The 15329-nt window shown below is 45.0% G+C and overlaps 1 protein-coding gene across 1 annotated transcript in view; it reads left to right on the top strand.

Moving 5' to 3' along the window:
- EXTL3 (exostosin like glycosyltransferase 3) overlaps positions 1 to 15329 on the top strand; it is a 78654-nt gene that overhangs the window by 38472 nt on the left and 24853 nt on the right. The window contains 2 exon segments of the mRNA XM_010370904.2: positions 1113 to 3172; positions 3174 to 3734. Of these exon segments, the coding sequence (XP_010369206.2) occupies positions 1586 to 3172; positions 3174 to 3734 (2148 nt within the window). The 5' untranslated portion in view covers positions 1113 to 1585.

Raw genomic sequence — 15329 nt, 5'->3', positions numbered from 1 at the left:
CATGTACCCTTGTTTGTTTATATCTTATCTCTTAGGCTGAAGGAAGTTCCATGAGGTCAAGGATTATACATCTTAGATTCTCCGACAGTTATATTTAGCATGTCTTAGCCCTGTTAAGAGTATGGTGAATATTTTTTGGAAGAATGAAAAAAGAAACTGGGAATATTCCCTGGCATAGAATATTATGGTTTGCTTCCAACTTTGTTGAGTTTGGGGGAAAGCAAGTGGCAAGCCTCTGTAGCCAGTGGCAGTGAAGCTTGGTGAGAGAGCAGGGCTGGGAGTGTCGTTGAGGGACTGAGTCGCTTCAAGCATCCTCCTGTCCACTGCACTTTGTGTCACAGCATTGTGGTGCACTGCCGTCTCCATGCCCCTATCTCCATTTTAGAAGACTAGGAAACCGAGGTCTGATAGCAAATCTGTCAGCAAAGAATGAGAACGAATGTCTCTCATTTCTAAGTATAGTGTTCTTTCTAAAAGAGCAAGTTACTATTTATATTTTAAGAAAGAGCACATGATGTCTGCTAATGGAAGATAAATGAGAAGCAAACTGGGAAATACATTTTGTCTCAGGATTACTGCATCTACTACTGGATACAGATCAAAAGAGTTCTCTTCAACCCTTTCAACTCTACATTGAACAAATTGAGCTTTTCAGAGCCTTTTTTTGTAAAGTATTTCCAAAGAAGACTTATAGGTTAGGAGTAAACATAAACTACCCAAGTTGGCTAGGAAGGCACTTCTCTTCATCTAAAGATGATGCCCAGGTATGGAACAGATAAGAAAATGAGACTGTGGACATCTTTGTCCTGTGAATTTACTTGGTCATTGTGTTACAGGGCTGTAATGCTGCTCTAGATCCAGTTAAATAAGAAGTGGGGAGGGGTTGTAAACTGCAGCTTTTTGGGGGCACTTATCTATTTATTACCCCAAGTAAAATACCCATACCAAACAACAAACAGCATCTCTACATTGTCATTGTAATGTTCTTTGAGACACAACCAGTGTTCTAGCTGTTGTTCCATCTAAGATTTAAGCATTTTCTAGAAATGTATGGTGGTGGGGGTGTTGAACACAATCTCTTCAAGACTGACATGGTTCTCTTTCTTTTGCAGGCCTGATTGTTGGCAAAGGCATTGTAAGAAGCTGGCATTTATTTCTGTTCTAACCCATTACTGTATAACTGTGAATTGACAGTATGCATACTTGTTGGTCAGCAAAGCCAAGAAACAAGAGCTATGGCAGTTGAAAAAGTCTGTCTGATTCCAGGGTGTTTTTTCTGGGTTTCATCATCAGGTACTTCCTCCCTTTCATCGCAGCAAGAATGTGGCTCCTTTTACCGTTTGATAAAGATTAAGGACATGTTCTTTGGTCAACAGCGAGAACTTAAAATCTTCTGGAATAGGGTCAGAGACCATTTCAGCTGCAGCTGAGGAAAATGAAATTTCCATTTTATTTGGTGCCTTGTCCAGGGAGCACACTAACTCTTCCGGAAACGCGTCAGTGAAACAGATCGTTTTGTGGAATAGCAACCTATGGTTATGGCGAGTGACCCGACGTGATCTGGGGGGCAGGCTGCAGAGGACTCATGACAGGCTATACCATGCTGCGGAATGGGGGCGCGGGGAACGGAGGTCAGACCTGCATGCTGCGCTGGTCCAACCGCATTCGCCTCACGTGGCTCAGCTTCACGCTCTTTGTCATCCTGGTCTTCTTCCCGCTTATCGCCCACTATTACCTCACCACTCTGGATGAGGCTGATGAGGCAGGCAAGCGGATTTTTGGCCCCCGGGTGGGGAACGAGCTGTGCGAGGTGAAGCACGTGCTGGATCTGTGCCGCATCCGGGAGTCAGTGAGTGAAGAGCTCCTGCAGCTGGAGGCCAAGCGCCAAGAGCTGAACAGCGAGATCGCCAAGCTGAATCTGAAGATCGAAGCCTGTAAGAAGAGCATCGAGAATGCCAAGCAGGACCTGCTCCAGCTGAAGAATGTCATCAGCCAGACCGAGCATTCCTACAAGGAGCTCATGGCCCAGAACCAGCCCAAGCTGTCCCTGCCCATCCGACTGCTCCCAGAGAAGGACGATGCAGGCCTCCCTCCCCCGAAGGCCACTCGGGGCTGCCGGCTGCACAACTGCTTTGATTATTCTCGTTGCCCTCTCACCTCTGGCTTCCCGGTCTATGTCTATGACAGCGACCAGTTTGTCTTTGGCAGCTACCTGGATCCCTTGGTCAAGCAGGCTTTTCAGGCGACAGCACGAGCTAACGTTTATGTTACAGAAAACGCAGACATTGCCTGCCTTTACGTGATACTAGTGGGAGAGATGCAGGAGCCGGTGGTGCTGCGGCCTGCTGAGCTGGAGAAGCAGTTGCATTCCTTGCCACACTGGCGGACAGATGGACACAACCATGTCATCATCAATCTGTCGCGTAAGTCAGATACACAGAACCTCCTATATAACGTCAGTACTGGCCGTGCCATGGTGGCCCAGTCCACCTTCTACGCTGTCCAGTACAGACCTGGCTTTGACTTGGTTGTATCGCCGCTGGTCCATGCCATGTCTGAGCCCAACTTCATGGAAATCCCACCACAGGTGCCGGTGAAGCGGAAATATCTCTTCACCTTCCAGGGCGAGAAGATTGAGTCTCTGAGGTCTAGCCTTCAGGAGGCCCGCTCCTTCGAAGAGGAAATGGAGGGCGACCCTCCTGCTGACTACGATGACCGCATCATTGCCACCCTGAAGGCGGTGCAGGACAGCAAGCTGGATCAGGTCCTGGTGGAATTCACCTGCAAAAACCAGCCCAAACCCAGCCTGCCGACTGAGTGGGCACTGTGTGGGGAGCGGGAGGACCGCTTGGAATTGCTGAAGCTCTCCACCTTCGCCCTCATCATCACCCCTGGGGACCCTCGCTTGGTTATTTCCTCTGGGTGTGCAACACGGCTCTTTGAAGCCCTGGAAGTTGGTGCCGTCCCGGTGGTGCTCGGGGAGCAGGTCCAGCTTCCCTACCAGGACATGCTGCAGTGGAACGAGGCGGCCCTGGTGGTGCCCAAGCCTCGTGTTACCGAGGTTCATTTCCTGCTCAGAAGCCTCTCCGATAGTGACCTCCTGGCTATGAGGCGGCAAGGCCGCTTTCTCTGGGAGACTTACTTCTCCACTGCTGACAGTATTTTTAATACCAGTGCTGGCTATGATTAGGACTCGCATCCAGATCCCAGCCGCTCCCATACGGGAAGAGGCGGCAGCTGAGATCCCCCACCGTTCAGGCAAGGCGGCTGGAACCGACCCCAACATGGCTGACAACGGGGACCTGGACCTGGGGCCAGTGGAAACGGAGCCGCCCTACGCCTCACCCAGATACCTCCGCAATTTCACTCTGACTGTCACTGACTTTTACCGCAGCTGGAACTCTGCCCCAGGGCCTTTCCATCTTTTCCCCCACACTCCCTTTGACCCTGTGTTGCCCTCAGAGGCCAAATTCTTGGGCTCAGGGACTGGCTTTCGGCCTATTGGTGGTGGAGCTGGGGGTTCTGGCAAGGAGTTTCAGGCAGCGCTTGGAGGCAATGTTCCCCGAGAGCAGTTCACGGTGGTGATGTTGACTTATGAGCGGGAGGAAGTGCTTATGAACTCTTTAGAGAGGCTGAACGGCCTCCCTTACCTGAACAAGGTCGTGGTGGTGTGGAATTCTCCCAAGCTGCCATCAGAGGACCTTCTGTGGCCTGACATTGGCGTCCCCATCATGGTAATAGAAAAACGAACAGTTTCTTTTGGTGCATGAAATAGTGTTTCACTCTTAATCCCTTTTCCATCTTCCTTCACTTTAGCGATTTCTAGTAGAGGAGAATACATGCATACTCATGAAAAAACTGTATAGATTCTTTTCTTCCTGAAGGATTTGCTTGCTGCTTTTTCAAGCCTTGGTAGTTCTATTGCTGTTAGTCACTTCCTAAATCTAGGATCCCCAAAACCGAAACTGATTGTATATTCAATATACAAAACCTTGTCGGTTATCCCATAGACTTCTTCCATGTCATAACAAGATGATGATGATAATGATAAGCTACCATTTAGGAAGCACTTAGCATCTAGGCACTATAATAAGCATTTTGTGACATATCATTATCACTGTTTCTTCAACTTATTCATATGGGAGCTGAGGCTTAGGTTAATGAATTTGCCCAAGATCATGGTGAGTAATGGAGAAGCCGAGCTTTAGTATGTCTGATTCCAGAAGCGGCAGCTTTAGTCACCTCCCAAAGGGTTTAGGAAGGCCTGTGTCATTTTCCAGGTATTCATAGAAGTCTTTTGGAAGACTGGGGTTGGGGGTTGATATTTTGGAGTTGGAGAACCAACTCCTGTGGAACCTTCCAGGGTGTCTTGTAGGTTCTTTCTCATTCTTTACTCCATCTTGTGGTTAGGTGCTGTATTTTACAGGAAAAATAATAGCTAAATATGTAGGACAGGGCTTTAGTTCTGAGGAGTGTATCCACTTCAGAATGAAACTTGGCATTCTAGAAGAGAGATGGCAACCATCTCTCTTAAATGTGCAGCCTTAGAGCAGGTCTTAAGCAGACTGCCAACTATTTAACCTGCTGCATATATAGTTACTTTCCGGCAAAAGGTCTGATGGGCCACACATTGCTAGAAGTCTAGTTTTTTAAAAAGTGTATTTCGGCCGGGCGCGGTGGCTCAAGCCTGTAATCCCAGCACTTTGGGAGGCCGAGACGGGCGGATCACGAGGTCAGGAGATCGAGACCATCCTGGCTAACATGGTGAAACCCCGTCTCTACTAAAAATACAAAAAACTAGCCGGGCGACCTGGCGGGCGCCTGTAGTCCCAGCTACTCGGGAGGCTGAGGCAGGAGAATGGCGGGAACCCGGGAGGCGGAGCTTGCAGTGAGCTGAGATCCGGCCACTGCACTCCAGCCTGGGTGACAGAGCGAGACTCCGTCTCAAAAAAAAAAAAAAAAAGTGTATTTCATCGGGAAGCCAATTTATTTGAATTGTTTTTCTAAGCAGCAGCATGGTATAATAAGTATGAGATTTGGAGTGATACAGACCTGGGATTAAGTAGTCATTTTGTGATCTTTGATAATTAGCTTTTTTGATCTCAGCGTTAAAGAGGAATCTAAGATAAGACAACTAAGGATTCTAGAAAGGTGCTCACTTATTTGATTCCTTCTTACCCCTTAATGTTAAAGGAGATGGAAGCCAGTATGTTTGTCTTGCCTATGCTGTGGGCAGCTTTAACTGACTTCACTCATAAAGGCTTCTTGTATCCTCTCTACATCATTTCTGTTTGTGTCATAGTTGTTACTGCCTACTTTCTCCTGTGCAAAGTACCTCTTTGCTTTAAATTTTTTCTTACTGCTGCTAATCTTTTTATTTAATTGAATTTATAATCAGAAGCTATTCAAAGACTGTAGGGTTATAAATCCTTTTTATTAAGTAAAGTTTTGTAAATGGGGAGTTTTTTTAATAGACTTCTCAAAGTTCACTTTTTTCTTTCTGTTACGACTTTGTCATTGAAATTAAAAAAGCATTTGCTCTGTGAAAGGTAGATGCTCCTCAAATAGTGGAATAATAGAGAAGCTGTTGTTTTCCATTTTTCCTGAGTTTTCTTTGATTTTGATAGGGATGTAGAGAAGCTAGTACCACCCCAGTTGACTGAAATTCATCGAGAACTTACCAGAATGAATCCTTTTTAAACAACTCTAATGGGAAGTAAGTTGTCCTGACTGTTGGGCAGCCCATCGCAATAATACCTAATTGGAAAATGCCAGAAACTTTACAAATAGGCCATTCTAAACAGCTTTCTCATATTAGCATTACAAGTTTTTTTTCTGATCCTTTTAAAAAAGAGGAAGTAGCTTCAGATGGAGAATTTCACTCCATCCTGTAAATATTCTGGTTGTGCTTTGTATCTAGGAGAGGCGGGTGTTCTGGCCTGCGGTTGAAGTTGCTGGCATCTTGGATGTACCTGGGTATCAGAGCTAGAAAGAGACTGGTAGCTCTCTCAGCTATAGAAAAGTGGCACTACTGTGATACACCTTAGAGTGGGTTTTCTGTCTGGATGTAGATATAGCCAATTCAGTATGCTAGCTTAAACCAAGGTTCCCAGGCATCAGTGAATCTACCCAGGAACCTCCATGCCATTTCAGAAAGTGCTGGGCGATACGGGCTCCTCTTATGCTCAGGTTCCCACTAACAACAGGCATAAGTGCTGGATGTTTGTGGGCTGTGAAGTCTATTGAGCCCCAGCTATTTTAAGTGGAGAAGGATTGTCTTAGGGGTCCCCCATAGGACTTACATGTTAAAATTCCTCATTCTTTTAAATAATTACTTACATAAAAAGATCTAGCTTAGAGAGAAGGTGATCTTTATTGCCACCACCCTTGAACAGTCCTGTTTCAAATGCTCTGTGTAAAGAGAACTTCAGCACGAATGGGATGGTGGCGGGGCAAGGAGACAGGACTTGCAGAGAGATGGGGGAAGTGTCACCCGTTGAAATGGGTCTCCCGTTGAATGGGGTAGGACTACCAAACAGAGGGGCGATGGTGGGTGTCTGTTCTCTCCCTGGCTCTTGTATATTTTGTAAACATGTGAATCAGGTCCCTTAGCTCCTGGAGCACAACAAAATACCTAATGAAAGCCAACTAGAGAGTATTGTTATGCCAAAGGATTTGAAGTCTAGGCTTTTGAAAAACTCTCCACTATGTTGGGGACCACCACTTTCATGGCACCTGACAGATGTTCCACTGTTTCCAGGCCTCTGTTGTTTCTGACAATATGTCAGTGGTTTTCAGATTTTTGTTTCTTGTATGTAAGGTGTGGTTTTCTCTGGCTACTTTTGAAATTTTTTCTTTGTATTTGGTTTTCAGCAGTTTGTGGTATGCCTCAGCATGGTTTTCTTTGATGTTTATTCTGGAAAGTGTTGATATTTTTGTTTTCGTAGGTGGTTAGTTGTATTGACTCAGACTAAAAGCCCTGTCTTGTGAATAGCCACTCGCATGTTGAGTTATTTTGTATGTAGCTGCTCTGCTTACAGCCTGCACCAAGCATGCATGGCTTAGGGGTGGGCCAGAGACAGAGCAGTTTCTACACAGAACTTGGAGCTCCCCATCTCTGGCTTTCTCCTTTCTGAATTTTTCTCCTTTCTTTCTAGGGGCTATGGTTACCTTATACATTTCCTTTACAGGCCAGAAAGACCATAGGTTTCGTGTGAGAGTTTTAGCGGTCTTTCTTGGTACCAACTCTGGCTTGCTCTCAGGGTGAAAGCAACAGTAATTCTCCCTGTACCAGTAATTCCCTCCCTCTGAATTTTAGCACCCCTCCATAATTGGTTGTCTTTTGTTGACTCTCTAGTGCCTTCTGGAAATTGCTTTTTTTGGGATTTTTGTGCAGAGGTTATAGCTGTCATCTGAGGGAAGACTGGGTCTGGCAGAAGCTTACTCAACTCTCTGGAGGCAGAAACACCAAGTAATCTCTTCTTGATAGATAGTCCCATTAAAAATTTTGGTTTCAGTTACTACTTTATTCTGACCAGTTTTCACATCTTCCTTACTCTGCTTTATACTCTGGAAAATAGTAAGTAGGGTGGCCGTTTTAGAATCTGTCCTTTTGGAGTTGTAACATGTGGGCTGTTAGGAAAGGGACATCTTTCAGTTACTAACAGTGTAGTCTAGCTCACTCAAGGCATTGCTTCTCTTCACACTGTATACTCACTGATTGCTGAGACAGTCTCTTGGCAGCCCATCCCTGAGTCTTAGCTTTTCATTCTTTTCTTCATAAAGGGTATGGCCAATTTACACAGGGTACCTTGGAAGGGCTCTCAGAAGGGATGACATTTGAGCAGAAGCCTGAATGAAGCGAGCGAGAATGCCACGTACATTCTGGAGGGATGTATGGGGAATGGCAAGCGCCAGAAGCAATGCCCAGTGCGTCTGGGTGGCACGTTTGAAGGAGGTTGGAGTAGGCGGTAGGGTCAGCAGGTGCAGGACAACGCAGGTCGCGCTTGTCTGGGTTTTATCCTCTCTGCCTTAGGATGTCCTTGGAGGGTGTTGAACAGAGGAGACACATGATTTTTATGGAACTATGGGGAATAAGAGCAGAAGCAAAAAGACTCACAGTAGCCTAGGTGAGGAGCGGTGGTGGAGAGAACCAGTTCAGAGATCAGCATAGCACACATCCTTGCAGACTGCAAGGTCTGTGGAAGTGATGAGGTCAGAATGCACCATTTTTTTTTTTTTTTCCCAAATGAAAATGTTAGTGCCAGACGCAGTGGCTCATGCCTGTAATCCCGGCACTTTGGGAGACTGAGGCGGGCGGATTGCTTGAGACCAGCCTGGCTGATATAGGGAGACCCCATCACTACAAAAAAATAGAAAAAATTAGCCAGGCATCATGCATGCCTGTAATCCCAGGTTCTTGGGAAGCTGAGGTGGGGGAGATTGCTTGAGCATGGTAAGTCAAGGCTGCGGTGAGATGTGATTGTGCCACTGCGCTCCATCCTGGGTGATAGAAGGAGACCCTGTCTCTTAAAAAAAAAAAAAAAAAAGATACAAGATTTTTCAGTGCCCTTTTCCCTCTCTCTCAGCCTTTGATATTCAAATCGAACAGGGAGAGTTCTTTGTTTGGGTAATGTAAATATCATTCCAGGGGAGTTACTTTCATGCTCTCTCCCCAGTAGCATCTGTAGTGCACTCTTGGCGTCAGGAACTTTGTGGATGGGGACTCTGCCTCTCAGGCTAAGAGGCTTGGCTTCTGGCTAGACCTCAGGCAAGAGAGTGGAGATCGTTCTCAGGGCTTACTCCTTAAAGTGTTGGTAAGCTGTATTTTTTAATCTCTGCCCTCTCTACTTTTAAAAATATCCCTTGAACGAATGAGATGATAATTTTCTAAAATTATGATAGCTAGGTGAAGCCAGCAGGAAAAACCTTGTCCAGCTTCTCCAGGTCCAAGACTGTGCAAGGTCTGGTGCACATCACTAGGAGCTGGCACATCTGGGTGGTTTGTTTTTCTCTTTGATAACATTTGACTTAATAACTTGGTGGCTATAGCTGTGGCTTTCTGTTTGCGAATGGGCTGTATGGCTGCAAAGGAAAATTATATAAAACAAGGCTACCCCAAACCAAAAATGAATAGCAAGAAATGCAGAAGTTTAAAGGAATTGCCGAAAGTCATGTTGCATAATTTACTAATTGCAGCAAATTGATTCTTGAGGTAATGTCTTCCCCTCTTAGCTTATGTATACTCTTTTTACTGAATCAAAGTAAGGAATCTGAGACTGTGAGAATTCTGTTGCTTCAGGTCACTTGACTAATTGATGCCTGTATTACTGAGGACTTTTTTTTTTTTTGAGACACAGTCTCACGCTGTTGCCTGGAGCGTAGGGGCATGATCTTGGCTCACTGCAGCCTCCGCCTCCCAGGTTTAAGTGATTCTCGTACCTCACCCTCCCTTGTAACTGGGATTGCAGGCACACACCACCGTGCTCGGCTAATTTTTGTATTTTTAGTAGAGTCGGGGTTTTGCCATGTTGGCTAGGCTGGTCTCGAACTCCTGACCTCAGGTGATCTGCCCATCTCTGCCTCCCAAAGTACTGGGATTACAGGTGTGAGCCACTGCCAGCTCCAGGTCTTAGGACTTCTGACAATAGATATGTATTTTTTTTCTTTTTTTTTTTCCGCATGCACATTTCCTGGAGAAGCACAAACTTGTTTTTTTAAATATGTATATAAAATATAGAAAATGTATAAATTAAGATACATACAGAATATAAAATATACATGTAAAGTGTATGACAATTAAAATAGACACTCTGCTAATATCATGTTATAATAATTGTTAACAGTTTTTGGGCATTTTCTGTGTGCTAGGCACTGTGGATGGTCTTTGTCTGCATTCTCTAATTTGTTGACCTGCTAACCTAGGTTTTTTACCTGCACTTGCACTGGGATCATTGGCAACTTTTTCTCTTATAAGTTAAAACAGACTTGTCTCATTTAAAACATGTACAATTTTGTTTGTACTGTATGACATCCATATGTAAAGTTATAAATGGAAAACCAATGCACTGTTACCTTCTTATTCTCTTTCCTTCCTTTGCATTTTCTTGCTTTCTGCCCCATCTCTTGACATTTATTGAATGAATCCCTTAAATAATGTAGTCCTCGACCAGGTGCGGTGGCTCACACCTGTAATCCCAGCACTTTGGGAGGCCTAGATGGGTGGATCATGAAGTCAGGGGTTTGAGACCAGCCTGGCCAAGATGGTGAAAACCCCGTCTCTGCTAAAAAACAAACAAACAAAAACCAAAAATTAGCCAGGCGCAGTAGCGGACGCCTGTAATCCCAGCTACTCAGGAGGCTGAGACAGGAGAATCGTTTGAACCCGGGAGGCAGAGGTTGCAGTGAGCCGAGATCGTGCTACTGCACTCTAGCCTGGGTGATAGGGTAAGACTCTGTCTCAATAATAATGATGATGATGATGATGATGATGATGATGATGATGATGTAGTCCTCTTTCTATCATCTTCTTTCTGTCACTCACCTCCCTCCCCACTCACTTCAAGCTGTGTTACCTAGGTCCTCCTGAGTTAGGTGGGCATGACTGTGTGCCTCTTCCTGGATCTCATTTTCCTGTCCTGAGTTCTCTGATGGGTTCCTCTTTTAAGTTGGAGGAAAGGGATGATGGAGAACTAAGATCAGTTGCCGTTTCTTTTCTTGCCTGTGTGATGGATTGATGTTAAGTTTCATTCTCAGCTACGGATTTGCTATAGGGATGTGTTATGCATGTATGTGTTTTGTTGGAGGATGGAGATTGTTGGGCATGGCTGGGCTGGATATAATCTTAAAGAGAAAAAGGGCATTTCAAGTGTATTTAAATGGCCAAATTTCAGAGGTGGCAGCGTTCTAGGCCACGATTGCTGTCCCTTTTCCTTTGTGATGGGAGGTCAAGGGTCCCGTGAATGATACTGTGCAGAAGAGCAAGTGAGGCACTGTCAGGGAGCCCTGTGTGTGAGACAAGCCAAGCAGAGTGCTCCTGGCTTGATGCAGGTGGATGGGTTTTTTGCTATAGAAAACTACACTAAATACTAAGAGGTTTCCTAATCCTCTCTAGTTATCATGCTTTAAGATTATTACAGATAATTGAATGTCTACTTATAATTTTGATCTAGAAACTTCTCAAGTCTTTATTTCATATTCTGTAAATAGAATGGCAGGGCTAAATTATGTTCTATTTTCTGCTCATTTATTCATTTATAAAACATTTGTTGAACATCTGCTATATTTCCAGGCACTATGGTCTATCCATTTTGGTTAATGTCATACCAGTAATTAAAGCGATAACTTGAAAGTGAGTTTTACTGTTCACAAGTTACTAAGGTGTAATCATAAGGCATCTAATAGCAATATGCTAGAGTAACATGAAGAAATAGCCAGTATTGTGGGGTCGGGGGAAGAGTGTTGTTTTAATTTGAAACAAAACGACTTCAACAAAAATGGGAACCTTTCCTAAACATGACACAGTCCCTCTGGTTGACTGGTTTCTGTTAGGTTCAATCTGTCTTTTCTTAGATTCTTAGAGGCCATGCTAATCTGTGAGTCTGCATTTAGAATTTTTTTTTTTTTTTTTTTTTTTTTTATTTGAGACGGAGTCTTGTGCTCTCGCCCAGGCTGGAGTGCAGTGGCACAGTCTCAGCTCAGTGCAACCTCTGCCTCCCGGGTTCAAGCAATTCTCCTGCCTCAGCCTCCCGAGTAGCTGAGATTACAGGCGCCCACCACCACACCTGGCTAGTTTTTGTATTTTTAGTAGAGAAGGGGTTTCACCATGTTGGCCAGGATGGTCTCGATCTCTTGACATTGTGTTCTGCCCGCCTCGGCCTCCCAAAGTGCTGGGATTACAGGCGTGAGCCACTGCGCCCGTCCTGCGTTTAGAAATGTTTGAGCCTCTCTGTTCTTCTGATTTTGGTGCAGAATGGATAATAGTTGGTTTGCGGAGCTTTTGCTTAGCCATTAAACACTGCAGCTTTGAAGCAAAACTGTTAGAAGAAAACTTTTACTCTTCCACTCATTTAGTTTTACTTGGTGTTTGCAAACTTTGTGAGGGCGGAAATCTTTTTGTGGTTATGGGGAAAAGGGGAATGTCTTAGGTAATGAACTATAGTTACTCTTCCAAGTGCTGTTTGGTTTATTGTCTCCTGCAGGTTGACTCTAAATCAGGGTGTTCAGCAATGGCACAGTGACATTTTGGGTCAGATAATTCTTTGTTGTGGGGGGCTGTCTTGTGCACTGTAGGATCTGGTAGCATCCCTGGCTTCTGCCCACTAGATACTAGATGCAAGTAGTGCACCCTTTTCTCCAGTTGTGATAACCAAAAATCCTTTCAGACGTTGCCACTGTAGCCTGGGGCAAAATCATTCCTGGTTGAGAACCACTGCTCCGAATTCTTAAAGTTGACTTACTGACTGCAGTTACTTGTCAGCTAACCACAAGTAAACTGTAGTGCTTGGTGTTGTGTTTCTGTGACTCTTTAACAGCTTTTCTGTTCTTTTTTTTTTCTTTCGAGACAGAGTCTCACTCTGTGGCCCAGTGTGGAGTGCAGTGGTGCGATCTTGGCTCACTGTAACCTCTACTTCCTGGATTCAAGGGATTCTCCTGCCTCAGCCTCCTGAGTAACTGGGATTATAGTTGCCCTCCACCATGCCTGGCTAGATTTTTAAAAAATCATTTTTAGTAGAGATGGGGTTTCGCCATATTGGCCAGGCTGGTCTCGAACTCCTGACCTCAGGTGATCCACCCGCCTTGGTCTCCCAAAGTGCTGGGATTACAGGCATGAGCCACCATGCCTAGCCCTTTTATTCTGATTGCTGTTCTGATTGTTAAAATGCAGTTCGCTATACCTGAACAGCTGTTGTCATTCTAGCCCAGAGCAGTTATGCTCAGAGGGTGAGCAGAGGTGGCAGGCGCCCTGTGTTCCTGGAGTCCTTATAGTTGTTCTCTTGTTGCTTCTTGATACCTAAGTAATGGACTTTAATAAACTTACTAAAAAAACTGGTGTGAAATCTAGGCCAAAACACTTTGATATTTGACCTCCAACTCCATGACCCCACCAAAGTCTTCTAAAGCACAAGTAGGTTCTCTTGATTCAGTTGTTTAGGTAATTTTGGATATGACTTAGATATCAAATCATTTTAGTTTTTCTTGTTTTTCATTTGCAGGTGCAGAGTTAGGTTGTTTATAGGATTGTCAACTTTGGCTGATAAGTAACTTCAGATTTTGCAAACAGCATGGTGCTATGTTGAGTTAGCAGAGAGGGTGCTTACATTCACATGTCTAGTAAGTGGAGGAGTTGGAATTTGAACCCAGGCTTTTCTGAATGGCTCCAAAGCCATGCTTTCTCCCTCTGTACCAGTGCTTCTCCCCATTTAATGTGCATAGGAATCCCCCGGGGGCATGTTAAAATGCAGATTCTGACTCTGGGCTTGGAGTGGTGCCAGCACCCCTGCAGGCCCCAGTGGTATGCTGCTGTTCTTCGCTTCACACTTTGAACACTGAAGCTCCTTGCTATATTCCTGGTTTACTAATTGTGCCGTAGATAATCCATCTGAAGGTTAACCCACAAAACTGATAATCTTCAAGCCAATATTCAAGAACTGACATTTTCAAGTGGTTTTTCTTCATTTTAAGCTGTGTGTATTCACTGCTGCAGGTGACGGTGAGCTTTGTTTGGCTGAATTGGCAGAATTAGTTCTATACTGAGTGAATGCTAGGTGTGTTAGGAAGGTAAAATGAATGATCGGGGGGAGTTTGTTGAGGGAGTTTGTGAACAGCTACTATATGCCATCATTTCCAAGGCAGGCCTTATTTTACATTTTGTCATCTCTGAAACTGAGGATGCGTCTTACAATGGATGGCCTCTTACTATCACCGAGCTTGCCATTCAAGTCCGGTCCCTTCTTGCCACCCTCCCACCCTGTGGCAAGTGGAGCGGACAGCTGCTGAGGTGAGCACATGGCATCTCCTCTCCTTGCCGCTCTCTCTTGTCTGACCTAGGCCTCACTCGTCCTTCGTTTTGTCATTGCGGAGTCTGAGCTTAAGACACCCTGGGCTGTACACTTGGGGATTTTTATGCCGGTCAGACATGCTGCAGAGCAAGGTGGATCTCTCAGTCTGTTGCTTGGCTTGGACATCTGTTAACTGTCCTGGTGAATCTGTTACAGATCCTTCTTTGTCTTGAGTTGGGCAGGAACTCCTCTGGGGCTGAGGTGGAGTCTTAAAAAAAGCTCTGGCCGAGAGTGTTGGCTGTCACCTGTAATCCCGTCACTTTTTTTGGAAGGCTGAGGGAGGGGGAATGCTTGAGACCAGGAGTTTGAGGCCAATCTAGGCTACATAGCAAGACTGTGTCTCTACAAGTATTTTTTTTTTTTTTTGAAATTACCCAAGTATGGTGGTGCATGCCTGTAGGTCCAGCTACTTGGGGGGCTGAGGCAAGAGGATCAATCACTTGAGCTAAGGAGCTCTAGGCTGCAGTGAGCTATGACAGCACCATTGCACTCCAGCCTAGGTGATCAAGACTCCATCTCTTAAAAAAATTTTTTTTAAAGTTCTGTAATAAAGTAAAACATGGGATCATCAATTTCACATGCCTTCTTAATTAGCAGCATTGTTTTTCCTTGATGGTACACAGATTAATAATGCATTTTCAGGCCAGCTGTGGTGACTCATGCTTGTAATCCCAGCACTTTGAGAGGCTGAGGCAGGCAGATGCCATGAGGTCAGGAGTTCAAGACCAGCCTAGGCAATATGGTGAAACCCTGTCTCTACAAAAATACAAAAATTATCCGGGCATGGTGGTATCTGCTTGTAGTTCCAGCTACGTGGGAAGCTGAGGCAGGAGGATCACTTGAGCCTGGAAGATAGAAATTGTAGTGAACTGAAATTGCACCATGACACTCCAGCCTGGGCCGTAGTGTGACTCTTATCTCAAAAAAAAAAAAAAAAAAAAAAAACTGGGCGTGGTGGCTCATGCCTGTAATCCCAGCACTTTGGGAGGCCGAGGCAGGCGGATCATGAGGTCAGGAGTTCAAGATCAGCCTGGCCAAGATGGTGAAACCCCATCTCTACTAAAAATATAAAAAAATAGCCGAGCATGGTGGCAGGCGTCTATAATCCCAGCTACTTGGGAGGCTGAGGCAGGAGAATCACTTGAATTCGGAGGGGGCGGAGGTTGCAGTGAGCCAAGATTGTGCCACTGTACTCCAGCCTGGATGACAAGAGTGAGACTCTTGTCTCAAAAAAAAAAAAAAAAAAAAAAAAAAAGATGTTTTCTATGG

Source organism: Rhinopithecus roxellana, chromosome 9 (genome assembly GCF_007565055.1).
Source record: "Rhinopithecus roxellana isolate Shanxi Qingling chromosome 9, ASM756505v1, whole genome shotgun sequence".
In the NCBI taxonomy this organism is placed as follows: domain Eukaryota; kingdom Metazoa; phylum Chordata; class Mammalia; order Primates; family Cercopithecidae; genus Rhinopithecus; species Rhinopithecus roxellana.
The sequence above is the reverse complement of the archived record's forward strand: the minus strand, read 5'-3'. Positions and strand labels throughout refer to the sequence as shown.